Source organism: Asterias amurensis, chromosome 1 (assembly GCF_032118995.1).
Source record: "Asterias amurensis chromosome 1, ASM3211899v1".
Taxonomy (NCBI): domain Eukaryota; kingdom Metazoa; phylum Echinodermata; class Asteroidea; order Forcipulatida; family Asteriidae; genus Asterias; species Asterias amurensis.
The window spans coordinates 31,534,965-31,562,471 of record NC_092648.1 but is presented as its reverse complement, the minus strand read 5'-3'; the positions used below and the strand labels follow the sequence as shown (position 1 = coordinate 31,562,471).

The window sequence follows — 27,507 nt, the reverse complement described above, 5'->3', positions numbered from 1 at the left end:
TTTTTTCTTCTACATACATCGATTCATATAAGAGAATCCTTAAAGAACCAAGAACTTTTTTAGGATGGCAACTCTATTAGAGTAAGCCTATAAAAGATTACTGCCCGCTCCTTGCGTTTGCCGTTATCAGCTCTCTGCTGACCGGCCGGATATCCCGACCATAGACCTTATCGCAAATACCAATGCGCAAGCGCAGACTGTTGAATGAGGTGCATTGTGGGATATATATGGATCAAATTTGGATACCAGCAAGACCACAATGCACCTAATTCCAAGCTTTACGCGCGCGCCCCGGTATTTGCGAAAAGGTCTATTATAATTGTCTGGCGCCCTCAAGTGCTAGGATAAGTAGGGGCGGTGGAATTACTACATTTTAGCGCGCGGCTCAAATTGGCTCGTTAGTTGGGTTTGTTTGTTGAATATGTTTTTACAAAGATGAACAACTTAAAATTCTTTGCACTTTTTTCTACAAGTGAAAAACCACTGGAAATTCAGAAGGTCGTAGCAACTGCTGAGAGTGATGCTGGAAAATTTGATGGGTGAGATTGTTTTTGTCGGATGTTTTTTTGTGTTGACTGTTGGTAGTCCACCGTCCATCCTCATCATCAGCCATACATTGTGTTGTGTTTACGTAACGCTCAGTGAGTGGAAAGGACCTGCCTGTGTGACACATGCGTCTACTCTAACTTCTTGTAACTGTACAGTAGACATGTTTAGGGAATTCCATGTTAAGACCTGCCTTACTGCTTCGCTACCAACTACTTTATTACAACAAATAATAGAATATTAATTATTATAGATAGGGGATAACTTTCCGTATGGTAATGCCTGGTATGACTATGACTATGAGTGACCGAGTATGGCGCCACCACCTTTTCACTAATTTTTACAAAAAGGCATATCTCATTGAGGTAAATTAGAATTAGATACTATCCTAATTATTTTTTATATCAGGCTTCCAGAGGCAAAAATATATCAGCGTATTGAATGCTTTCGTAAAAATGACCCGGATGACAGCAATATTGTGTCAGTAAAAGTTCCCGGAGACAGCAATATTGCTTCAATATTGCTCCATCCGGGCATTTTAACAAGTTTCGCTGGTTCCCATAATAGTCAAGAGCGCGCGCTCACTGTTGTTAATCAGTGAACGGAGCTGCAGATCAACAACAATAGCTGCTTCTACTAGCGGCGCGAGATTCGCTTCGGTTTTCGATGAGGATTTTGAAGAACTTTTGAAGAACAAAGATGCAGAAAACACCTTGAAGGCTACAAAACAAGTAGAACATGTTCTGAGAGCTTACCTGACGGGAAAAAAATCTTCCAACGAATTTTGAAAGGTAGTTAAGCTTACTCGTGCGAGTGTTTTGTCAAAATTTTATGTGGAACAGATGGCGAGCACTACAAGATCTGGTGAGCCATAATAGTGTTGCTTTGATCAAGTCCTCAGCCTGATATAAATAATAATAATATTTTGTGGCTTTTTTTCGGGGTATACAAGAATATATTGCACTCGCTATGACAATATTGCACTCGTCTTCGACTCGTGCAATATTGTCATAGCTTGTGCAATATATTCTTGTATCCCCCTCAAAGCCATCCAATATTATATAATTATTTCATATCAAAAGAAAAAGTGGTGGCGCCATACGAAAACTTTTCCATTATAGTGTACAGTACAGGATTACTTTACACACAGTAGACCAGGCAGTGACTGGGGCTGGGGCGCTACTATAGTAGATTCCTTTTTTCGAAATTTTGACATTATCGGTCAGCTAGATGACCTTTTTTCCCTGGGTATAACAGGATACTATTTGCAATAACTACTAACGTATTTCCCTGCTTCCGACAAATGGCGAAGCCTTTATACTTTATAGTTTCTAGAACTTGTAATGTAGAAGTAGGTAAAGGGCACCCTTTGAAGAAATTGTAAATTTCTACTGGAGCTTTTCAAGGGCACCAAGGCAGGACATGAGGGCATTGAGGCAATCGCCTACTTTGTTGCCTTTGTGAAGTAACAGGCCTGTATGTATTCAGTGTTTTTGTTTTGTTCAACAGTGGGCAGCATGATTTTGAAGGAAGCATACCTCTTCCACTTCCTCAATTTCTGCTCATCTTTTCCGTGGGTGATTGGCCGTCAGACTCTCACTGCAAAGAGATGAATGCTCAGATCCATCTGGGCAAAGATTTGGAACCATTCTACCTCGGCACACTTTCAAAAGAAAACAGGTAATTGTTTAGCCTCCACTACTCAAAAGGGAAACAAAATAACTAAAAAGTTGAAAAGATAAAAATAATATTGATAAAAATATCTATTTAAAAAAACAGTTTCCATGTCACATAGATCACAGAGCAGTGTACAATTAAAAATCCACAAGTTTTTAAGATATATAGGTGTGTACTAAGAAATACAGAATGTTGCAAAAATAAAATTGAAAGCGACGCGCACTCGCTTAATTATGTCACAAACCTATCACTAACTAAGCATTGGTCCTTGACCAGACTTTATCTATTCTGATAATGATAAGTTTTCTTCTGAAATAGAGCCCTCTGTTGGCAAGGTGTTTGGAGGGATGATCTATACGTACGAGGCGTCCTAATGTCAGACGAGGGACAACCTGGCCTTCTTTTGGTCACACCCAGTTTGGAGCAAAAAGACAGTGGTCAGGTCAGGTGCAGTTATCAAGGTGAGATGAAATGTGTAAAAACATTCTTTATTAATAAGTTTGTTAGATTAGCCTATAAATTTACTGGTCATTTTCAATAACGAGTATTTATACAAATGTGTACTGTGTCTCTGCCACTGTAACAGTAGAAACATCCTACACTTGCACTCAGTCCTTCTTCACTTTTATCCACTACTTCTTGTCCTCAGCGAGCATCCTTAGCTCCTTCAGTTTCTTTCCGGATCTCAGTGTCCCCTACATCTTAAAGGTCGTCAGACCAAAGTAGACTGAGTAGGTTAGAACAATGTGGACCTTTCTACCTCTTGGCTCCTACTCTGGTGAATTCCATTCCAATGCTCTCTGCGCAGGTGTGTCTTCTGGCATCCGCAGCACTGTGGCCAAACATAGACCACCTTTGTTGGCCTGCTTCCACAGACAGTGGTGTTGTGTTGCACATTTTGTACAGTGCCTTATTGGAGATCTGGGCCCAATTTCATTTCTGCTTACCATAAGCAAAGAATTGGCGCTTGCGGAAGCAGGGAATTATGCGCTTAAGTTTGTAGGAAATTTTGGCTTGTGTGCAGATACTACGTGGTACTAAGCATTCTTCGCTCTCACGGTTTTACACAGCTAGCGCAGAAATTCGGCGTTGCAAAGTAAGCAGAGAATCAAGAATGGTGATCATAAGCGCAGTTTTTGGTGGTAAGCAGAGCCGTGAAATTGGGCCCGGACTATTAGGCTATTGGTGTCTAATGAAAAGTATTAAAAGCACCTTGTTATTTAATATTCATATTTGTTTTGTAAAATAAAACCACACAGACCTATCCTCAAAGACTTCCACTGCAGACGTGACCTTCGACCCGATGGATGACTTTGAGACATCTCAGACAGAATCTCAGGTGATGGATTTGACTTTGGACGTTGAACCCCTGAGAATACGAGATAACGTCAGTACAGGGAAAAGTGATACCCCGAACACCAAGAGTAGACTCAGACAGCGGCAAACAGAAGTTACCCCAGAGGTATCGTGTTGTTTAAGACCTTTGACTTTCTTTGGTATACCCTGCTGACGAAGCCAACATTTGTTGCAAAGTATTTGTCTTGTCCTTCTGTGTGTGTGTGTGTATATGTGCAATCATTGTCTGAGAGTGGTAACCATTAATTTATCAATCTTCCTATGGTTAGGGGTACTTCTATGAGGAAATCCCAGCAAAAGCAGAGAGCACCAGCAGCAATTGCCGTGGGTGTCGCTGGACATTTATTTATTATTTATTTATTTTATTTTAAATCTTTAGACATACACAATAGTTACAAGTTGTACAGGGGCTGCCAAGGTTAAAACAAAAAGTATAAAACTGTCATCAAAAGATGTGTAAAACCAGACCCCCTGCCAACGATAAAAATATAATTATACAATATAAAAAGGTGATTGCACTGAAACATTTAAAAATCACACAAAAGAAAACATTAAAACACAAGCAAAACCAGACTGTTGAAAACAAAAAAATAACACCCACAACGAAACACCGCAGCGATAAGAGGGGGGGATAAAATAAAAAAAACAAAAACCATAGAATGGACTAAAAACCCTCAAAAAAACAAAATAAAATTGGCACAGAGTGCACCCTCGCAGATTTATGCCAAACCCACTGGGCCCGAGGACAATGATAGCAGAAAGCCTCCCCAAACACCACCCAAAAAAGTACAAAGTACAAATGCTTTCCATAAATTCACATTTTAATATAAATCAATATCTTCATAATGTCATTTAAGATTGTTCCACTCCAATTTGTTGGAAAGGCATAAAATAGAACTATTGTGTCTTATTCATAAGAAAGAATCTGAATTGACAAACACCTATGACTAGCGGCTCATGTACCATATGTAACTGGTGCCCTGTTAATTTTTGCTCACCAAAAAGTTGTATGCAATACTTTTCTTAAACAGGTCTATAAGAATTGAGCCCAGGTCTTTTTCCATGATATACAGAACACAAGAGGTTAATCTGAGATTTATTTTTCTTAAAGGTTACGCCACAGCTCTCTCGGGCACCAGTCATATCCAAGTCCAGCAGGAAAAAACGCAAGACAGATGAGGACCAGTCGACGCCCAGTCCTAGGGGTAGGGCTAAACGATTGCAGCTGAAAAGGACGCCTGCGAGTGCTAAAAAAGAAAGCCCCGCCCCTTGTAGGACACCCAGTAAGGCAAACTGCGACCAAGGTAAAGGAATAACCAATGTAATCAACCCACTGCCCCACAGTGTGTGTTTTTTACTTCCAAAGTTCAACTTTTGTATAAATACCAGTATTGTTGTGTCTGTGAGATTGCAACAACATGACACAAAAGATTGTATAATAATTTTAATATTTACTTCTAAAAACCCTTAAAAAAAATGATGGAAAATATCCTTAAAGAGGAGCTTGAATTTGATATAGACATTTTATTTTTGATGATTATTTTACATCATATTAATTTTTCCTAGTATTCCTAGATGAACATTTCCTGATAAGTTGATGCTTTTTTTTTTTTTTTTTTTTTTTTTTAATCTCACACAGTTTGCTCCCACAAAATGATCAGGCAACTCGTTTTAATCATAGGGTCAAATTTGTTTTAGATTTTGAAACTTATTTTTCCGTTCTCCTTTTGATGTTGATGGCCTGTCCATGTACATAGTCCCCAGTGCCAGATGGGGTCATTCCATGTGTTCAATCAGCAACAATCAAGCCTTGGTTATAGGTGGTCAAGGAGAACAACAGGTGCTGAGTAAAGACAGCATTTGGCTGTTGGACACCGGTAAGAACAGGGTCTGATTTCATGGCTCTGGTTACTGCAGAAGTCTGTGTTAACGCCCCTCTGTGGTGAGCAGAGCCATGACATTGTGCCCAGATGCCCTTTAATTTAATGATTCTTAGGTTGGATAACCTGTCTGTAAAACAATTTGCATTCTGGGGGCTGACACTTCTATGCAATCAAATTAACAGTGTTTAAAGTGAGGGTATATACCTTTGGTATAATTAATGACCATAAACAAATTACTTGGTAGAAGCACTGCAGCTGTTGATAGTGTTAATATTTTGAGAATCAATTCCCATCAAAGAAATGTGGTTTAAGAGACATCTGTTCTAGCAATGCAAAGGTCGTACGTTTCCAATCCCACCTGACTGATTTGTTCACAGAACTCGGAAAAAATACTGAGTAGCAGTTAAAAACAAAATTATTTTCTTTTGCCAACAATAAACAAAAAATTTAAAAATCTATTAAAGGCAGTGGACACTATTGGTAATTACTCAAAATAAGGATTAGCATAAACCTCACTTGGTAACAAGTAATGGGGAGAGGTTGATGGTATAAAACATTGTGACAAAAGGCTCCCTCTGAAGTGACGTAGTTTTCGAGAAAGAAATAGTTCTCCACGAATTTGATTTCGAGACCTCAAGTTTAGAATTTGAGGTTTCAAAATCAAGTATCTGAAAGCACACAACTTCATGTGACAAGGGTGTTTTTTCTTACATTATTATCTCCCAACTTCGACGACCAATTGAGTTCAAATTTTCACAGGTTTGTTATTTTATGCATATGTTGAGATACACCAAGTGAGAAGACTTGTTTTTGACAATTACCAATAGTGTCCACTGTCTTTCAATTTGTCAGAATTTTAACAAGAATCAAGTCGATCATCTAGTTTCAGTTAACAATGATGCCTCCATTTAGGGTAAATTTCTTCCTCTCTATCTGAGTCTGTCTCTCTCTCCTCGTTTTTACATCAGAAAGTAAGACATGGTGTGTTCCCGGCATGACTAAGATAGAAGCCAACAAGCCACAGAATAGAATGGGCCACACTGCAGTGTACGACCCAATGGTCAAGTGTGTCTATGTGTTTGGAGGATCCAAGAATCTCAGATGGTTTAATGATGTCCACGTCTTGGACATTGAATCCTGGAGATGGTCACATGTTGAAGTAAGTTTACCATCTGTTGGGATCTGTATTTCCCAGGGCAAGAAGGCTTTGGTCTCCGTGTAATTCCACATCGGATAGTAGTCCTTAATGATTTCCAAACTCTTCAGGTAGATTAAGCAGGACAGTTTTTTTTTTTCAGAAATAAGCCCGGTTCATAGTTCCTGCGAAAGCGTATGCGAAGCAAATTTTGGTGGTGCAACAATCGGTACGCACTCCATTTCCCTATATGACGCAGAGAAATTCGCTTCGCTCGAAGCATTCGCAGGAACTATGAACCGGGCTTTAAGCAGTCTCACAAATTCCCTAGTCTACTCTGCGGCAGTAGAATAAATAGCAAGAAAAGTTCTCTAAAAAAATACATCACAGCAAAGTAGGTAAAGTTGGAAACAGTGTGGAAACATCAGGAATGATACTTTTGTTAGTAATTTCTGTAAGCTATAAGATATCCTAAAAAGTAGCTGTTGTTCAGTAAGCTTCCCTTCACCATTCACTTTGCAGGCCCAGGGACGAGCACCCACAAGGGCTTATCACACCAGTACCATCTACCGCAACGAGATGTTTGTCTTTGGTGGTGTGTACCCTAACCCTGACCCTGAGCCTGACGGCTGCAGTGACCAACTACTTATCTTCAACCCAGGTAAGAATCAATCGGTTTGTTAGGTTAGGTTCAATAGATCGAACATGCTGTCATTCATTAAGTAGTGACCAACTACTTATCTTCAACCCAGGTAAGAATCCATCGGTTTGTTAGGTTTGGTTCAGTGGATTGAACACACTGTCATTTATGGATTTGTGCAATTCATAAATGTAGATGTAAAAGCAATGTTTGTATGAGAGAGATTGGCTGTTGCCAGCTTGGTGTTTATGTCCCATTGTAGGAGTTTGCCGAGTTCCCTTGATGGGAAGATCGCCTAAACACACAAAATGAGTAACATCTTTAGCGTGGGATGGGGGTGGATGATTTAACATAGTGTTAAGACTAGTCTTATCTCAAGTCAGGATTAGCCTTACGTTTTTAATATCTCCTAGGACTAGTCTTAATTTTCCTAACTCTTTGTGAAATCGATCCATGAATTAGTCTCTAACCATTGACATGGTGTCTTAGTGTGAGGTTAAAGTGATATGTAAAATTTGTCTCACTTTTATGAGTGCTCCGTTGCAAAATGAGTGCATTACAAAACTGATTTTGACCTTAGCATCACCCCTCTTTAATCATTAAGGGGATTAAACATTCTGTATTTATTGACTTTATTTTTATTTTTCTTGATGTGTTTTACTCCGTCAGCCTCTGAGAGTTGGTATGAGCCATTGGTTACCGGAAAGAAACCCAAACCTCGATCGGGGTAAGTGAGATAAACAACCTAAGCAAGCCTACAAATATCTTACCCAATGTTTTGAAGACTGATTGTTATCTGTGAAGGCACAGATGGTTCTTGCGATTGAACTATCTTGGTGTGATACATACTTTGCAGCACAGATACTCCCAAGGGAGCTAAGATGGTTTAACAAATGAAACAAATTTCCCAGTGACGTACCAGGCGTAGGAGTGCAATGAGCGTCACCGAGTGACGGATTTGAGCGCTATATCAGAAGTCACTATACTTGTCCATGAAGACACTAGCTCCCCTAAATTGTCGTCAATATCGTTAAATTCTTTCAAACCCTTCCAAAATATTCACATTATTTTCTTGCAGGCATTCAGCCACACTCCTCGATGACCAGTTAGTTATCTTCGGTGGGTGGGATGCTCCAGAATGCTTTAATGACGTACACTGCCTCGACCTCAGTGAGTATACAATGTACTATGCAATTCAACCCCAAGAATATTCGAACTTCCCCAGGAATATTCAAACATCACTGTTAATATTCAAACCTCATTCTAAAGATGCAAATCATCCCTATAAATATTCCGACCTTCCAAGACTGTTCAAATCACCTGTAACTGTTTTTCATTTGTTTGCCAGCTCTGTTTGATTATGAGAATATTCAAGTGATGGGATCTCCACCTTGTCCGCGTAGGTAGGTTGAATTAATACATGTACTTTTACTGCCAGTGTAGTTTTTAGGAAGACGTTAAGTGCAAACATGTTGTATTTCTTTCTGTGACGGGCAGGCAACACATATTTTTTATGTTTCTTGAGTGTCTTAATTTATTTATTTATTCACACATCTCAACCCCAGATTTTCAAATGTATCCAATTGGGTAATTCTACTCTGTTATATCGGGAGAAAGACTTGTCTTTACACTTCTATGTTATTTCTCCGACAGATTTTGTGATCAAAGAGAATAAATCTTCAGCAGAAGAGAAAAGTGTCCACAACCATTCTATTTAACCCTATTCACATTTTAAAAGAAGGTTTTGATTAACTCATTACAGATCTAGGATTTGAGGCATTGCATGGTGAGGTATCAATATATATTTGGTTTGCAGTAACACCATGAGTGTATCTACTTGCCAGGTAGAGTTTGTTCTTAGAGAACTCTCTTGCATTTATTCTACTGCCACGGAGTAGACAATCGGTTTCGGGAGACTTCTCAGTCTCCTGATGATGACTAGAGCAAGCTAGTCAAAACGTTGAGACCAATTCAGAAATTACTCCGCGGAAGTACAGTTAATTATGATCCTATAAGCTAAAGTAGTAGTCCAAGTCTATTTTCTATACCATCCGCCCTGGTAATAGTTAAAAGCAGGACAGTTCTTTTCAGAACTGAGAAGTCTCCCGTAACCGATTATCTACTGCAGTAGAATAAATGCTAAGAACAAACTCTACATGGCAAGTAGATACACACATGGTGTTACCGCAAACCAAATATATATCGTTACAGATCCATAACATGGCCACATAATGCAACTGACAGTTTCAGACACTTTTGTTCAGGATACTATTTTATCACAAAGATTAATACACATTTGTTTGGTTTCCATGGTCACAGTTGGCATGCCTCAGCTGCTATGCCTGGCAAGCGGATTTTCATCCATGGAGGTTTTGATGGCGACATGGCAATGACTGATTCTTTCATTTTTTGTTTAGGTAAGCATTTTTGTTTTCCCATTGAAAGTAATAGTACTAGTATTTATCATATTTGTAAACCTTATATCACTGCTAAAATTCTACGCTCTATTAGGAATAGAAAACTTTAAGTTATATATATAAATATAAATACCAACATGTTAATATTAATTGTTACAGATAAACAGTGAATAGTTGACTTTTGAGGTGATTTTTTACCTGTTCAACCCTGACTGCCTCCATGCCATTCCAAAGTTTAGCTGCAGCTACTTGGAACGAGGGAGCTCAAAAAGCCTCTGTCACAGAGGTGGAATTTCTGAGAAGGGACTTTGATTTGGAACGTAAATTACTTGAAGGAATGCATTTGTGAATTATGTCCTGGAGGTAACCTGGGCTGTGCCTTGTAAACAGTGAAAGGTTAGGAGGAGAAATGGAGTACGTCAAAGGCAGGGAGGGTGATTTCGGAGAAGTTTCTGCACTAACCATGATGGATCCAATTAATTTTTACAGTGGCTTTTCAAAGAGCAATATTTCTTTTAAAATTACACAAAACAAACTTGTTATTTTTCCCAAGAGATCAACTTTTTGGCAGCTCAAATATTCAAGAGAGAGTTTGTAGGCCACCTGTAGCTGGACACAGGTCTTCATTTTTCTTCCGGTTTTGATTGTGGCTTCTTATCAAAATGCAAGATCTGATTTTAAAATTACAGATCAAAATGCAAGATTTGCTTTTGAAATTACAGATCAAAATGCAAGATTTGCTTTTAAAATTACAGTTCAAAATGCAAGATTTGCTTTTAAAATTACAGATCAAAATGCAAGATTTGCTTTTAAAGTTACAAAAAACAAAGTTGTTATTTTTCCATGAGATCAACTTTTTGACAGCTCAAATTTTCAAGAGTGTTTGTAAATTTTATGTTCCAGCCACCTGTAGCTGGACACAGGTCTTCATTCCTCTTTCCATTTTGATTGTGGCTTCTCATCAAAAAGCAAGATTTGCTTTTAAAATTTAAAAAACCCAAGAAGGTTTTTGAGGAGATTAACACTTTTTGGTAGCTCAAACCTTCAAGAGTGTTTGTAATTTTTATGTTCCAGCCACCTGTAGCTGGACACAGGTCTACATTCCTCTACCCATGACACCATGCGCTGGCCACACCCTCATCACTCTCAATCAGAAGTTCAGAGACGATGGCGGGAAGGACAAAGAGAACGAGACAATAGAAGATGACAGGAGACAAAGACTGATGATATTCGGTGGCGGGAACAACGAGGGAGTCTTCTCCAACAAGCTGAAGACATTCAAACTTGAGCTTGCCTAGTAATGATTACGTTGCCTGTTAAGAGTCCATGTCATATCTTTGTATTCTTGATCAGGATTTTTTTAACCGAGTGCGGTAAGTTACATGTTTGCAAATACATCACGAGTAGCAGGCCTGATACTTCCAGGAGTCAACCAAGGTGATTGCTTCCATGCTCCCTGGTCAATGCCTTGGTGCCCTTGAAATGCTGCAGTAGAAATGTACAATTTTCCTCATAGGGTGCCCTTTACCAAGGAGAAAATGCCTTGGCGCCCTTGCCCTTTTAAAAACGAAGCAATCAGGCCTACGAGTATCCTATATTTTCTTTCCACAGGGCTTGGTGGAACCATGAATTCTACTCTACCTCCATGGTGTGGTGCTTAACATATATTGGTACTGTTCCTGAACTTCCTGTTGAGATTAAGCCATGCCTTCATCACGTAAACTGGCTCCACTGATTGCCAGAAGCCCATAGAAGTTGCATTGACTTAGTTTTTCTCAAATGGTTTATGCCTCAAATTTGTATAACTCAACTTTTTACAGCGTTTCTCAAAGTCTACAGGTCTTCTCAGAACTAAAAGTTTTGACAATGATTTTTTTTCCCAAATGACACACAATTGTATGCAAGCTTAGGAGCTGGAAGCAGTGAATACTTTGGGTCATGCAGCAGATACCCACACATGTGACCCAACATAATAGCTGTATTTCTGCTGCAGCTTTTAGCTATCAAATCATGTACTATAATTCTAAGGTGGATTTCTTGTTTTTGAACAAAAATCTCCTTTTATAGTTAGAAAAGTGGGTTATTCTATGAGAAACTCCTCAACACTATTCAACCATATTTTGGCTATAATAGGTATCCCAATCGAGTTACAAACTTTTATTCCAATTGTGACCTTCTCGTATTAAATTTATCGGTGCTCCCATTTAGGAAACTTTGTGTAAGTTACAATCCAGAAATTGAGGATACTAGTGTTCCAAATTGGGAAGCTCTTTGGTGATATTGATCTTGAAAGATTCAATCAATCAATCTGGGTTTTTTTATTGTTTTTTTTTAATCAAGGACGTTTTTTTAGCAAATTTTAGTTTACAAAATGATGTTGCTGAGGTTGTAGTAAATATGTAACTTTTGTTGATAAATGATCAACCATACGTTTAACTGTTTGTTTCCACATGGATTGGTTTGTATACATAAGTTTTGTTTTTATTTGACAAGATGACTGTGTCAGTGAGATTCAGGATGTATATACCGGTAATAGTTTTCTTTTCCTAGAAAGGTTTTTAATTTCAAGATTTGTTTGATCGTGTAAATTCTTTTACCTCTTTAATAAAGAGGGCTCCAAGTTCAAAATTTGTTTTGTGATCCACTGATTTTCCAATAGATAGTGGCCTTAAAGGTAATGGACACATTTGGATTATCAAAGACCAGCATTATCACTTGGTGTATCCCAACAAATGCATAAAATAACAAACCTGTCAAAATTTGGGCTCAATTGGTCATTGAAGATGCAAGAAAATAGTTAAAGAAAAAACAAAAGTTTGTGTGCTTTCAGATGCCTAATAAAAGGCTTCAGGCCTGAAGTATTTTATTATTTGAGTGAGAAACTACCTCTTTCTCAAAAATTATCTCACAATGTTGTTAGGTAAGACACTTGTAATTTCCCTCCACTTTCATGAGGACTATTTGACCCAAAAAAATGAAGATCACAAAACTTGATTTGGCCTTGGAGCACCTCTTTTAGATCTGTACCAGATTTCAGGCAACTGCTTTGCAGCAAATGGTGCTTAAAAAGCAATCTACTAAGCAGAACCTTGTTGGGTACCAGTCACAAACAATATACATTTTTTGGAAAATTGTTTGTAGTATCAAATTTTGATTTAATCAAAGATGTTTCATCAAATTTTTGCACACTTAAAAGCCAAGACAGAATCGTGTTGCCGAGGTTGTAGTAAATAGTTTTTTGATGAATGCAAACAATTGGGAATAGTTCCATTTCTACGTGAGCAAAGTTTGGCTATTTATTTCCACTCTTTCAGTGCATGGTATTTTAAATGGTAGGCCTTACCTGTAGGTACCTGTTAAACAAGATTATTTGTGCTTAGAGGCATTCTGTTTGTATAGGCGTTTCCATGAATTTTGGCCAAGAACAATGAGTATCTTAACTTTTCTCAGGTGACCTAAACTTGGGCTTGCAATTAATGTTTTTTAGCAATATTTTGTACTTTTTTTCTTAACAGTATGAACAAATACAAAACAAAGTTTGTAAAGCAGGTCTCATAAACTTGTCAGTTATTAACAAGTGTCTGGTTTTCAGAATTTTCTAAAAGCTACATGTACCATGAATTTTCAAATTTTGCCAAATCTCAACCCTGTATTAAGAATCCAGAAGTCTAGAATACTTGCGTGTTAAAAACATCCATTATCGTTTTTTAATCAGTTGAATAGAAGGGAACTAGATCAATCCAGTATGAATCTCTTAAGCTGGGCCTCCGACTTCATCTTTCGTTTTCAAGCGAAAAGAAAAACTAAAACAAGACCCTACAAAGACTGTGTTAACCGCAAGCTGATTCATTGGCCCTTTTCATAACCATGACCTGTTATTGAGCTAAGGATCCAGTAGTAATTTAGAAAATGTGTACTTTCCTTACAGGGATAAGAAAGAAAATACTTGCAACGTTTAGGTATTCAATTGTGGGTGGTTGGGGGGGGGGGGGGGGTGTTCACAATTGTTTTTGTATGAAACTTCACTCAGTGATGACACATACAGGCCGGGGACCTCAAACATTAAGCGCTCAGTTAAATATTGTCCATTCTTAATCTCATGGTGATTCATGGTAAACTTCTTGTCAACATCATCTAATCTTGCAGAGGAGGCGCCTTCACCACAGCGCATTCTAATTTCAATGCATTTATATTGTGATATTAAAACAAGACACCATGTTTGGTCAACACTCGATGATCTCTGATCCTTTAGCTTCACTCAAAAACCCTAATTAAACATTGTACACAACTTGATTCATATGATGTGATTCATTGTGAAGATGATGCAGTTGTGATGATGCGTCAACACAACACGCGCATGCTCTTTCCAATGTGTGTCGTCCTCCCTCCATGATGATTTAGTCTGTGTCACATGCACAGAATAACCATTGCCAAAGCCTTTCGGGGGAGATCGGGTACCGCACTATACGATGATGACATTGCCAATGGCATCGTCAGTGCATGATGACAGGTACAACGTGCTGAACGTGTTTTGCGTATAACTGTATGTACCCACATGTACATTGTACATGCACATCGTCATTATGATGTAAACTGAATCAGCAATATAACGGTACGTCTGTATACCGCCTCAAAGTGCGCGAAATAAACCCACGTTGTGTTTACGGCGAGAACACGATGGCGGGCATTCGCGATCCCGCAAAACAATGTTTTCCTTTGCAGGAGATCAAATCAGTGGTGTCACTTTTCCGAAGCGAACTGACCGACACTTCGGAACCCAACCTGGCCATGTTGTCCATAGTGGCCGGCATGATCGAGAACGTTTTGACCAGCAACCGTGGTGCATCGTCCGCGGCCGGCGAGGCCGTTGGTGCTGTCAACAATACGGTGGGCATCGAACCCATTTTCCCCGTGGTCGAGTTGCCCAACGTGGAGGCGCTGTACTGTAAATTCGAGACGCAAATCAAGGGATCGGTGGACCTGAGTGACTACAAACCTGGATATGCCACTCGGAGTTTGATCAAGAAAGTGTCTGACATTGTTTGGAGCTCACTGACGAGGTCTTACTACAAGGAGAAGGCGCATCTTCAGTCACTTTTCAGTTTGCTCACAGGTGAGTGAGTCATCCATAAACAAAACACCACAACATCATAACATAACAACTTGAGCACGTTGAGATTTGAAGTGGGATGGGCACTAAAACTGTAGTGTCTTTTTTGTTTTGTTTGGGTTTAAGATTGGTCGACAATTTCATGAAGTTTATGGTTACATCATGTTTTAACTGTCTATTTATTGAATTGTTCTATTTTTTATTTGTATAGACAAGTTTGTGTTTTTAATTTGGGGTTGAACATGCAAAGACAAGATAGTTTCTTTGTTTAAATAGAGCAGGGTTTGAACATGCAATCTCCGGACCAGTGCTCTACCAGTTGGTAGACTACCAACTGAGCTGAGTAATATTGGTCATGGTGGTCTTCCTGTACTTAAAAATATCTTTGTTCATGTTTTTTTTTTTTTATTATTATTCATTTCCAGAATTAGTATAAGTTATTTCGAGTTGCAGTAATTCTTTGTAGCTCTTGTTTGGTCGCGTCCCTTAGAAATTGTACCAATGTGGTTCCCGACCAAGCAAGGGGAGGATCAAGGGTAATGATTTCGCAACTATACTCCCAGAACCATTGTTATTATATGGTGGAACTCTACTTTATGATGGTCATGTTTTTTACTTTTCAAATGACTTAACGTTGCCCCATAAATAGTGCCAAAATGCTGGACTCCCTCCAATAAGTAGAGGGAGTCCAGCAAATTGACACTATTTATGGGTCAATGGTTGTTTTGTTGAAGGTTAAAAACAAGAGAAGAAAACATAAAAATTAGCTGTGACACAGAGATTATGTTGATTAGAAATATTGCGGTGTGCAAAGTAGGATTTGAAACTTTGCAGAAAAATAGACTGTGTGATGAAAAAAGGGCATTAAACAGCAGCTTTTTGGTTTATTTTGTTGCCTTTAGTTTTCAAAGTTGTACTCTAATTTACTTGGTTTCTCTCAAAGACATTTCACACAAGTCTTTTAGTTTCAACAGCTGTCATGAAAAAGAGGAAACTTCTCTAGCACTTGCAGTAGCACAATAGCAGTGTTCTCCCTTAACATTGGTCAGCTGGCCAAATGAAGACCAGTCAGTATCCTCTCCAAGTGGTCCGGCCAACTAGTTCAGCGTTGGAAATCATCCATGTTTCATTTGAAAATATAACTAGTGAGAAAGCTGACGAACTAGTGAAAGGACAGACTAACTGTGGACCTATCGGCCAGTCACAAAAATGTTTAGGGCAAACTCAGACTAAGCGAAAGACAAATCATGAACAAGAAAGCAATAAAGTGAAAGTATTTTAAGAATTCAAGTCTCATTGGTATTAACATACATCTTGCATGGAAAGCCTTGCAAATGAAGTTAATATTTAAAAAGATGAGTATCCAGTACTGTGTAGTAAGACTGGTGCCTATTGCTGACAAGTTTTTGTTTGTGTGGTGGTGCACTCTGAAGCTTGAGTGCGTGTTCATAATTTGATTTCTGGAAAGCTACATAAAAGTCCTGCAGTGAACTCACAGATCCAGATGGTTGATCTGTGTCTCAGTCAAATAACCAAATATCTTGCAGTCACTCGACAAAAATATTTCTCTAAATGAACTTCCCTCCCCTGCCTCCTTTGTGTTAAATGCTTAATGTGAGCAAAAGATTTGGTACTAAAAGTAAGCAAACAATATGTTGGAGTCCACCAGTTCCTTGGAACCAAACACTTGAAAGACAGATTAATTACACAAAACTTAACCGTTTTGTCTCTCCATCATGCAAACATCTTAATTAAACAGCACATCATTGGTAGTAATCTATTAACTAAGAAGTCCTGATGGACACAGCTGGAACAAAAAACAAAGGGAAGGTGATCGCCAGTGAGGATTTTTTTCAAAACTGTGTGGCACTCTGGACCCAAATTGTTTAAGTTTTGAAATGAGATCCTCGGAATAGTTTTACCCGTTGTTTATCTTTGGTTTGAAAAACCCTACTCTGCAATCTGGAACATTCTAATTTAGTTTTATCTTTACGATTGTTGTGGAATTTTCTCTGAAGATAAAATTTTCTTCTTTTTGTTTACCTATTGGCAGGATTTCATTTGTATCAGTCCATAATTTGTGTATATTGGCCCGATACGCTAGCTTAATGCATGGGAGTCTCTTGACGATGACTAGAGCAAGCTAATCGAAACGTTGAGACCAATTCCGAACTGACTCCGCGGCAGTACAGTTATTACGATCCTATAAGCTAAAGTAGTAGTCCAGTCATATTTCTATACCATCCGCCCTGGTAATAGTTATAAAGCATGACAGTTCTTTTCAGAACTGAGAAGTCTCCCGAACCTCCGATTATCTACTCCTCGGCAGTAGAATTAAGCAAGACAGTTCCCTAAGAACAACTCTACCTGGCAAGTAGATACACACATGGTGTTACCGCAAACCAAACATATATTGATACCCCACCATGCAATGCCTCAAATCCTATATAAAAACCTTGTAGTATACAGCAAGTCAAAACAACACTGCAGGGCCCAATTTCATAGCGCTGCTAAGCAAACAAATTTGCTTAGCATGAAATTTCTCCCTTGGGAAAAAACAGGAATGCCAACCAAATTGCCTCGTGAATTTAGGATTTATAAGCAAACAACAGCAGTAACAAGCAATATGCAACAAATCTTGTCACACAAAGTTGTGTGCTTTCAGATGCTTGATTTCGAGACCTCAAATTCTAAACTGAAGGTCTCGAAATCAAATTCGTGGTAAATTTCTTCTTTCTCGAAACTACATTATTTCAGAGGGAGCTGTTTCTCACAATGTTTTATACTATCAACCTCTCCCCCATTGCTCGTTACCAGGTGAGGTTTTATGCTGATAATTATTTTGAGTAATTACCAATAGTGTCCACTGCCTTTAACAGTTCTTGATTGTATTTTATCTGCGTGTTTCCTTGAAATTACACAAAGACCAAGATTTTATTTTTGCCCTGGCACTGTTCTACTATTCTAGCCATTGTACTTCTTGAGATTTGTTCTCTATTCACCGTAAGACATCCTGAAATTTTTATAAAAGCAGCCATTCAGAAAAATGACCTTGGCCTTTTAGGTACGGTATTACATGATGTAATTGTACTTGATAGTGTGTAGGTCTGATGTGTCGTTCTTGAGATTTGTTCACTCGGCGCATCGTTTTTCAAGAATTATGAAAAGAAATCTGACTACCACCCACTTAATTAAAATCAAGGCTCCTAGCTGTGTGAACTGGGAGTCTAAATCTATTAAAATCTATCTAAGTCATTGCGGTACCCATAAATTGAAATGTAGGATGTAGAATTGTAAAATGTAGAATTTAAACTGCCTTTAGGTACTGGGCAATTTTGGTGGACTAGTGGAAAGAGTAGACGTGCTCTAGAATGGCAAAAGTCATGAGTTAGAATCCCACCCGAGCAAATATGCCTTTCACATTTTTGTTAAGGAGTATAAAGTGCTTGACACATCTGTGTATGAGTAAAACACATGTTATAGGCCTATTCTTTATCTCTGATGCAAATTTGTCTATTTTTTGTATTACTTTTTTTACAGTTACTGGATCTTTTTCGGATATTAACTTCTCTGAATGCCTTGTGAACTTTTTAAAAAGTGACCAGGGAATGCACTAGTTGCAGAACATTTCAGCACAATATTTTGAAAGTGAAAATGACCAATTACAAACATTGTAAGTGTACCTTTGTGAATGTTTTGAACTTTGGTCAATGTTAAACAAATTAGGTACATAACTCGAAATATTTGCATTAAAAAATACTGCCCAACCATTTTTGTACTAAGCCCAATTGTGCCCAGTTGATGTGGGAACCTATTACTCAAGAGACCCTAAGCTGCCTGCATAACGCTAGAATTACCCTGTGGGACGTGAACGACCCACACACCACCAGTTGAAGAAAGAACGACATTTGTGAGAAAAACAGTCACAGGTTTCATTTCTGTTGACAATCGGTCTGCGTCAGAGATGTTGCACAATAGAAGATTCAATAATACACACACGCACACCAAACTTGTTTATTTTTTACCGTTTGCCAGCATGTTCGGCGCTACTAAACCACCCTTTAAAAAATGTGTTCCCGTTTGCCTTCTGTTGTCATTCTGCTACTCAAGGCTTTTCTCTACTGGATTAGTTACAACTGGACTGAATTTCTCGCTGTGGGGACAGCACCGTTAGTCAGACAGAGGCTGCGAGGGGGAGGAGGCGTAGGAAGACTTCAATAGGATAGACAGTCTACCCCTCAAGCCATAAATGAAGCATCAATAAAAACTAGAGTCTACCGTGAGTGTGATTGCCATCATTGCAGTGAGTCCCCCCCCCCCCCCCCTCCCTCTGAAAATGTTCCGCTGCGGTGATTGGAATAAAGATTTTACATCTCTAAGGGGAGGCTGTCCCATACGGTAGCCCACAGGATACTAGAAGATGAAGTTTACTAGGGTACATTTAACAGGCCGGCAAAAAGCCAGACATTTATTTACATGTAAATGATGGTTGAGCCTCATCAATCTTGAAAGTATCGATAGGTACTAGAGATATTTTTACCAAGCATACAGAGTCTACAGACAGGCAAATCAAACAGACTAGTGTAAAATTAACAGTAATTTTTATTGGCTGAGTCGAAAGTAGGTCTTATATCCTATCGTTTTCAATTAACAAAAAAAAAATGTTTTGCTTAATGTTGTATTTAAGTCCGAAGTATTGTCCAAGCCCTAGGTCCTTTGGGTCCAGAGTGAGTACTTATCTTGAGTCATCTTGTTCGAGTGTGAGTCTGAGTTGTTTGGGTTGAATGAGTGTCTCAATCACAAGTTGTTTCTGTCAAGTTAAAGTCACAAGTCACTTTGGCCAAGTTTGAATCATTAGAGATTTGGGTCAACGAGTCCAAGTCAAAAGTCACATGTCACTTAATTTGAAAAGTTTATCAAAAAAACAAAAAAGTGACAGAATACGCAGGCTGCTGAGTTTGTGTGGCAGTGGGCCGCCTCACTTCTCATCAATTGTTACTTGATAAAAATATTTTTTACAAAATAAGCAATGTTTAATGTTTGGTATTTTGTTACGAAGACTAGTAGTACATAGTCAGGCTGGTTGGAGTGCACAATTCTTTGATAAGTGATAGACATTTGAAGGGAAATTTCACCATTCACTATTTTTACTAATTTCCAATCATTGAATATTAAAATGCTGTTGAGTCTCTAGTTGCAAAAACTGAGTCTGAGTCTAGATGGTCGAGTCAGAGTCTTAGGTCTGAGCCGTTGATCATGGGACTCAAGTTGGAGTATGAGTTATTAGAAAGTGACTCGAGTTCCGGCTCAAGTCTGAGTCTGACTCAGGAAACATTCAACACTTCTAAATAGTCACTTTTTTTCAGTCTTTTTATAGTTAGAGGTGGTTTCAGTATCAACCATAAATGAGACATTGGTTCAAGACCAATAAATAGATGGTTTTGTGAAAAGGAAACAAACTGTATTATTGCACTATATTGCTCTGATGATCAAGTTAGTATATTACCAGAGTTTGATGAGTTTACAGGTCATAATAAGCACACTATTGCCATGTGTTATATCCGATTAGAGCCCGCCAAAAATGCTCCTGACTCCTAATGTGCACAGCATACATACATGTACATGTGCACTGATCAGTCATGACTTAATGCCAACCACGATTGCATGTGTGGCATCAGCAGCACGTGCTTACTCCCATGACCTCATTTGACCTGGCATTGGTAGACTGTTGATGAAGGGCTGTGTACACGCCCCCAAAATGAGGTCACTCTGGCAGTTCAAAGTGCTTACCAGAAAAACCACAGGATTACATGGGAATGGATTATTGGCATGTGGTTTTGGGATCAGTAGAAATGAAATAGCAATGATGTAATTGTGGTAACTGTAGCATTTTTGGATTGCCACCAAACCCAAAGGTAATTGCTTTTGTGCAACTTCTGTGACCAAGAATCTTTTTTTGTTTTTTGGGGGATGAGGGAAGTAACTTGGGAATTGGGGGGGGGGGGGGCGGGGGGGGGGGGGCAGGGGCAATGATCTCTTAAGTATTGGAGGTAAAATTTGATCAAAGCCCTTTTCACACGTTCAAGACTTGTTTTACCCCACTGTTCCCCCGGCGCACGTTCACACTGTCTCCTTCCCTTAGTCCCTATTCCAAAGTGTTTCGGCTGCAGTTTCAAGAATACCCCAGGGAGTTTTTTTACCACTTACCCCTACTCCAGAGCAGGGGTGGCTATTACAGGTGTGGCTATTCCCAGGGATTTGCCTATTTGAGGAGGAGGGGGGGGGGGGGAAGAGATCAGTGTGAAAACCATTTTCCTTACTTAGAAGAGAATTTTTTCTCGACATGTTCTACGTTATCGACAGCTGCAGTGCTTCTACCAAGTAATCGTTTATGGTCATTAATGTTTGGAGTAATTTACTGAAGGTATCCCTCCTTTACAAGTGTTTGTGTCTTTTAAAAGTGCTTTGCAGTTAACTGATAACACGCCTGTGTGGTGCGAGTGTAACAGTGGTTTGACAAATAATTATGAAAGTTGTAGTCTAGTAAGTGGGTTTTTGCAGGAAAGTGAACACCTGATTTAAGTCAATGCAACATTATGCACACAGTCGTTGAAATGCCCACTCTATTCATTGCAAGGAGTGTACATCGGTGCGTTGTTACTGTACTGTGTATAAACAAGATAAATGCATCAGTACGCATCCTGGAAATTCATACATTCACAATGCAATGTACGTATCTGAAAATCATCTCCAGCGTGGTGTTTCAGTGGTTGTAATAAGACAGCACAAATTGATAAAAAAATTAAAAAAACATGGCTAAAGTTGATGACCAGGTCAGAACTGAAGGCTCGGTTTCGTATCGTTCTTTTGATGACTTTCTCTTTTTTGAAACATGACCAAAAAGCTGATCTTACATGACTTTACATATATTAACGAGGGCGCTAAGGTAAATGTTAGTGTTGTGATGCAATCATTTTCCAATAGATAGAGTCTTCTCATGAAAGTGGGCAAAAAATTGACAAGTTAAAATGATACTTGAGTCTTTCAGAGCAAAATTTGAAACATGACGTCATTGAACTCAACAACAAATGGGTCTGTAGGAATTTTGGCGTCAGTCAAAATGTCAAACTCAATGCCGTTTTGATTGAAAATCATCAAAATTCAGGAATGAACTAAAAACATTTCCTGTACTGTAAACAAAAATGTACTGACCCATAGATTTGAAGTGTGACGTCTTGGATGTTTTGGGAAAATTGCACTTACAGGGTATTAAATACAATGGCATTTTACAACGTTTTAACGCAAGGTTAGAGGCTCGTAAGATTTTTCCAATTTCATTTAAGGACTCTATCTATTGGAAAATGATTGCTTTATAAAACTGAAAATAACCTTGGGGCCCCTCTTCAAACATGATGCGCAATGTTTATAAATTATTAGTCTTTCCATAGTCTGATGACTGTGGGGTGGTAGGTACAGTATTTATCCTGCAGCATTTGTTTTTTAAGAAAAAAGTGCTGTTTTAAATAGGGACTTAAAAAGAAAATGTTAATGTCGCTGAAAAAAGGAGTTCAACCAGCCTGGTTCAACTGTAAGATGAATGTCTGTGTTAATGGATACCGTCTTAATTTGTTTGTAGAAACTGTTTGGCTCTAGGTCAGCATGGTTACATGCAAGAGAAATACAGACATGTAAAAATGATGGCAGAATTATTGCTGGAAATGTATTTTCAACATTCTGCGCAGCCCTGTTACTTCATGAAGGCAGTTAGGCATTTGCCTTGGTGCCCTTTGAAATTGGCCGTTTTTCTCAAAGAGTAGCCCTTTACTAAGAAAATAAATGTTAATCGTCAAACACCTTGTACATTGTACTAAAACATAAGTTAATAGAAAAATAGACATACCTTGTTCTATTAATGGTATTTACTGCATAGAGGTAGAAAGATTTTAAAACATATTTCAAGAAATAAACAGGCGCTGTCTTTGAATGATTATTACAAAAGTTTAAAATCATTAAAATTAAGCCATTTTTTTTTTACAGTGGTACTTGCTGAATGCCTTGTTAGTTTCTTTTGGATAGTATGTCAAAGAGTTCTGCCGTCGATTTCACCAAACTCTTCCTAACTTAGAATTAATCTTATGCCTTAGGACAAGTCCCAACCCTGCACTGTAGCATGCAGACCTTAAGATTAATCCTAAGTTAGGATGAGTTACCTCTTAACTCGAGGTAAGCAAGTCCTAACTCTTTGTGAAATCAATGGCTGGCCAAGTTACAAAATGTCTGTTTTATTTTATTATTTTTTTCAAGGTCGATAAGAAACATTTTAGCGACCAATTCCGAGAAAGGAGAACTTGAACGAGAACAAACTAATTAAAAAGTAGACCCATAGTAAAAAGTGTTCGAAGAACTGTAACTGTTGCATGTATTGGAACATTTTGACCAATTAGACTGAGCGATTTCCTTTCCTTTCCACATTGAATAATTGTGTGTGGGAAGGTTATATTTGTCTACATGCAGGAAGGACTTGCAAGGATTTCTAAATATAGCAACAGTTTGTTTACATCCTATTAATGTCCACGCACATACATTAAGGTTCTTTTGTGAGAAGATGTACATTGTGTGTACTACTAGTAAAATGCTTCTTGAAAGGGCCTTGAAGTTCTTTGGCAGTGTTTGTGTACATATGTGTACATGTACATGTAGGGGGTTCAACTGGAGATTGGGGGGGGGGGGTTATTTTGTTAATCTCATGGTTCTCCAGGTTCACAAGTTGGAATAATAGAAAATAATACTAATAATAATAATAATAATAATGAACAGTTTTTACATAGCACAAACTTACAACTAAGTCTCAAAGAGCTTTTGGAAAGAGAAAGAGTTAAACCAGGACTATTGAATACAAAAACTACATAAAATATAGATGCAATATGCAACATGCATACAATGAAAAATACATGTTATTTAACAAAAGGATGTGTCTTCAAATTAGACTTAACTGTTCTACAGAGGTCAGAGCTATCTTTAATGCTGTACTTGGCCAATGTGCCCGAATGGTGTGCTGATATGCGCGAATTGCAGCTGATATGCAAAAAAAAAAATTAATTTTAAAATCAAAATTTTAAGCGAAAAAAAAAAAACACCAGGTAGAAAACTTTTTGAGGGTTTTAGTCTAGGACAGTGTTCTTTTGCCAAACTTCTGAATTTTTTTTTTATTTGGTGTCTTATAAAAAACCCGGTACATGTACCACTGATTGTGGCTGTGCAGACATACATCTTGGGGAAATGAGGAGTAACAGAAGCGTTTGTAGTGCGACTGAGATTTTTTTTCTTCCTTTTATCCAACTCATAATTAAGATGTGTTGACCCAAGTTTTGTGTTGTGCGAAGGTTTTTGGTGCCATGATTATGTAAATATTTTACACTCTGACAAGCTGTATTTTCAATTCTGTACTTCTATTGTGGTAAGTTCATTAGCAAAGGGGAAACACTGTTCTTGTGAAAAAAAGGGGGAATACCAACAGTTTCTTGTACTATTCTGTTATCAATTCCCTTTTTCATCCGACACTCCAAATGCATCTTCATTCATGATTGATAATGGATTGTTTCCTTGTTCCAAACTTGTTTTCCTTTGAACAGAATTCCTGCCGGACAAGAAAACTACATTATTATTCATTAAGTCAGCCCCCACAATTAAGCCAAAAGGTCACGATGGTACATTATTATTAGTCTAAGACAGTCCGGGTTGACATGATGTACAACGTGTTGTGTGAATTAGTCATTTAACAGATTGGACCTAAATTTAGATTACAAATTGGGCCTAAATTCAGATTTAGATTACAAGACCTAAGATATAACCATTGTTTGTCGGACTTTGTGTAACAGTGTCACAAGAAAGTTTCTGTTTAAAAATGTAAGCCAATTTGGTTATTATATTACCAGCAGGAAAATAAAGAACCATGTTTCAGAAGGGAAAGTATTGTACAGTGCTGTTTTTTGGAATGATTAAATTAAATTCATATCTTTTCTTATACTCATATCATACAACCAACCAACCGTTGATTTAAAATCACATTTACTTGAGATATTAAATGAGTTGAGTTTGTTTGCAGCTTTCGTAAGAGTTTGCTTTCCATCCCACCAGTAGAGGTGTTTAATTTCATCAGATACCGTGATACTGTATCATGTTGTGTATAACATGTAGGTTTGGTTTAGTCTTGGTTTGTTTTAGTCATCGTTACTCAGGGATAAAATGACAGCATTTTACTTGGAAAAGAAGTATAGTGTAAAACGAAAGCATTACATTAAAGGCACTGGACACTATTGGTAACTACTCAAAATAATTGTTAGCATAAAAACTTACTTGGTAACGAGCAATGGAGAGCTGTGGTCATTTCTCACAATTTATACTGTATAAAACATTGTGAGAAATGACCCCCTCTGAAGTAATGTAATTTTTGAGAAAGAGGTAATTTATATCTCACTCAAATATTAAAAGACTTCAGGCCTGAAGCCTCTTTTTGTTTAATAGCACCCAACATTGTGCAACATGAGTGTTTTTTCTTTCATTATTCGCTTGAAACTTCAATGAACAATTGAGTAAAATAATTCACAGATTTGTTATTTGTTGTTGTGATACACTAGGTATGAAAACTGGTCTTTGACCATTATTTAAAGGAGTCCAGTACCTTTAATGAGCATTGGCATGATGTCAAGTTTAATAGCATGAAAAAAAAGCGTACTGTATGTTGCGTGTAACCATAGAGATGGTGCTAATAAATGCACGCAGTACAAAAATATACTTCAAATGCTATCCAAAGTGTTTGTTTACATATTGTGCTCTGAATCTAGGTCACGTATGGTGTATGACGGAGGGAGGACAAGCACAATATGTGCGTTGTGCAATACCACATCAATTAGGCTCAACCTGAACCTGTTCCTTGTTATACGTTCAAATACAAGAATTGCATGAGGTTCAACAAACTTGTGCCTTCACAATTTCTGTTCATTGATTAAACGTACACAAATTCTTCGAATTCATGTGAATAAAGGCCCAAATGCTGCGTTTTTGAGAGGGCAAGGGGACACCAAGGCATTTTCTCCTTGGTAAAGGGCACCCTGTGAGGAAACTTTGATTTTCTACCTGAGCTTATCAAGGGCACCAAGCCATGACAAGGGGGCGTGGAGGCAATCGGCCTTCGCTGTCTCCATGAAGTATCAGGCATGCTAATGTTTGTAGATTCCAGAATGCATTTTTGTTTTGTTTAGCAAAAAAGGAAAATCGACAGTAGAGTCTGAATGTAGTACGCTGCCAAGTCGATTAATTATTCAAACAGTTTCACCTGCTAGTTTTACATAGTGCTGGTTTATGCATTAACTGCATTTGTGAGAAGCATTGATACATGTTTGCACTGAGGTAAATGCAAATGTCATAGATTCAGTGAGGTTGATATTGGGGTTTGCATTGTAGTGTAATGTAGTGGGTGGGTGGTTGGGGAGACGGGGGTGGGAGGGGGTAGGGGATTATAAACAACATATTGTACAGTATACACAGTTGTGTACACTGTTGATCACTTTAGACATGTATTATAATTTACAGTTGTTTGTTCGAAGCATAAAAATGAGGTGTAAGTTTACAAAATTTCATGTATAGTAGGCCTTAAAGCCATTGTACACTTTCGGAACAGAAACAAAAACAAAAGTTCACAGATTTACAAATAACTTACAGGGTTTACAGAAGGTAATGGTGAAAGACTTCTCTTGAAATATTATTCCATGAAATGCTTTACTCTTTGAGAAAACATTAAAACAATGATAAATTCTCGATAGGGAGAATTACGGATTTATTTTAAACACATTTGAACAACACTGTTTACCGAAAGTGTCCAATGGCTTTAATGATGAAAATTTTTGGATGTGTTTGTGAGCTATGTCATCATCATGTAGGCCTGGAATAACACGGAAGCCCAGAGGCGATGGCTCGTGTGCCCTATTCTTGGCCTTGATGCCCCTTCAAAAGTTCCCCATACGGTTTTCTAATCGAAGTGCCCATTGCAAAATGAAAATGGCCTTGCTTGTCGTCTCAAAGATGAAATTCCAGGCCTGCATGTACTATTTTACTGTACCGTTGCCAAGTGTAGGCACATCTTGCAACTGTTCCCTCATTGTCCAATATCCTTTTATAAAACCCATACTGGATTGGGGAAGGGTTTGATTAGTTTTATTCTGAGAGCAAACTAATTACTCCCGATAGTGCACTAATTACCAATCCTCCAGAGAAATAACTCTACCTCAAATACTGTAAACACTGAGAAACAAGCATAATGTAAATCACCATTGCATGAGTGGTGTGTTGTGGCCGAGTGAGTCAAGCACACTTGACACAGCCTTTGTTTTTTGATCAGCAGAGTGTGGGTTCGAGTCCCAGTCTTGACACCTTTGTTCTTAGGCAAGACACTTAACCATGATGCTTCGTCCTTCGGATAGGACATTTAGAGCTGTAGGTCCCATGTGTTGTGTAACATGCAGAGCATTGCTCATTAAAGAACGGAGTTCAATTACCGTTAAAAGAAGGGGTTCACGAGAAGGGGTTCACGAGAAGGGGTTAACGTCAGTGTTTTTAGGTATGGTTGGCTGCAGATGATTAAATTGGTCACATAATACAAACATAGGTTTGTGTACCTGGTAGAAAACGACAAACAGTTTGAGATGCCCTCCGGTGTGATAAAGTGCTATAATAATAATAATAAT

At 38.3% G+C, this 27,507-nt stretch overlaps 2 protein-coding genes across 2 annotated transcripts in view; both read left to right on the top strand.

The window, feature by feature from the left end:
- Positions 1 to 367: 367 nt before the first annotated feature.
- LOC139936808 (uncharacterized) lies at positions 368 to 13,244 on the top strand. Its single transcript, XM_071931688.1, has 13 exons — positions 368 to 539; positions 2,056 to 2,226; positions 2,542 to 2,684; positions 3,483 to 3,685; positions 4,691 to 4,883; positions 5,337 to 5,456; positions 6,431 to 6,621; positions 7,120 to 7,258; positions 7,907 to 7,964; positions 8,316 to 8,407; positions 8,586 to 8,640; positions 9,557 to 9,654; positions 10,729 to 13,244. The coding sequence occupies exons 1-13, from the start codon at positions 436 to 438 to the stop codon at positions 10,950 to 10,952; spliced, it is 1,791 nt and encodes a 596-aa protein (XP_071787789.1). The 5' UTR covers positions 368 to 435; the 3' UTR covers positions 10,953 to 13,244.
- Positions 13,245 to 14,102: 858 nt separating this feature from the next.
- LOC139936792 (menin-like) overlaps positions 14,103 to 27,507 on the top strand; it is a 34,562-nt gene continuing 21,157 nt past the window's right edge. The window contains exon 1 of the mRNA XM_071931686.1: positions 14,103 to 14,767. Within this exon, the coding sequence (XP_071787787.1) occupies positions 14,332 to 14,767 (436 nt within the window). The 5' untranslated portion in view covers positions 14,103 to 14,331. The remainder of the gene's footprint in view (positions 14,768 to 27,507) is intronic.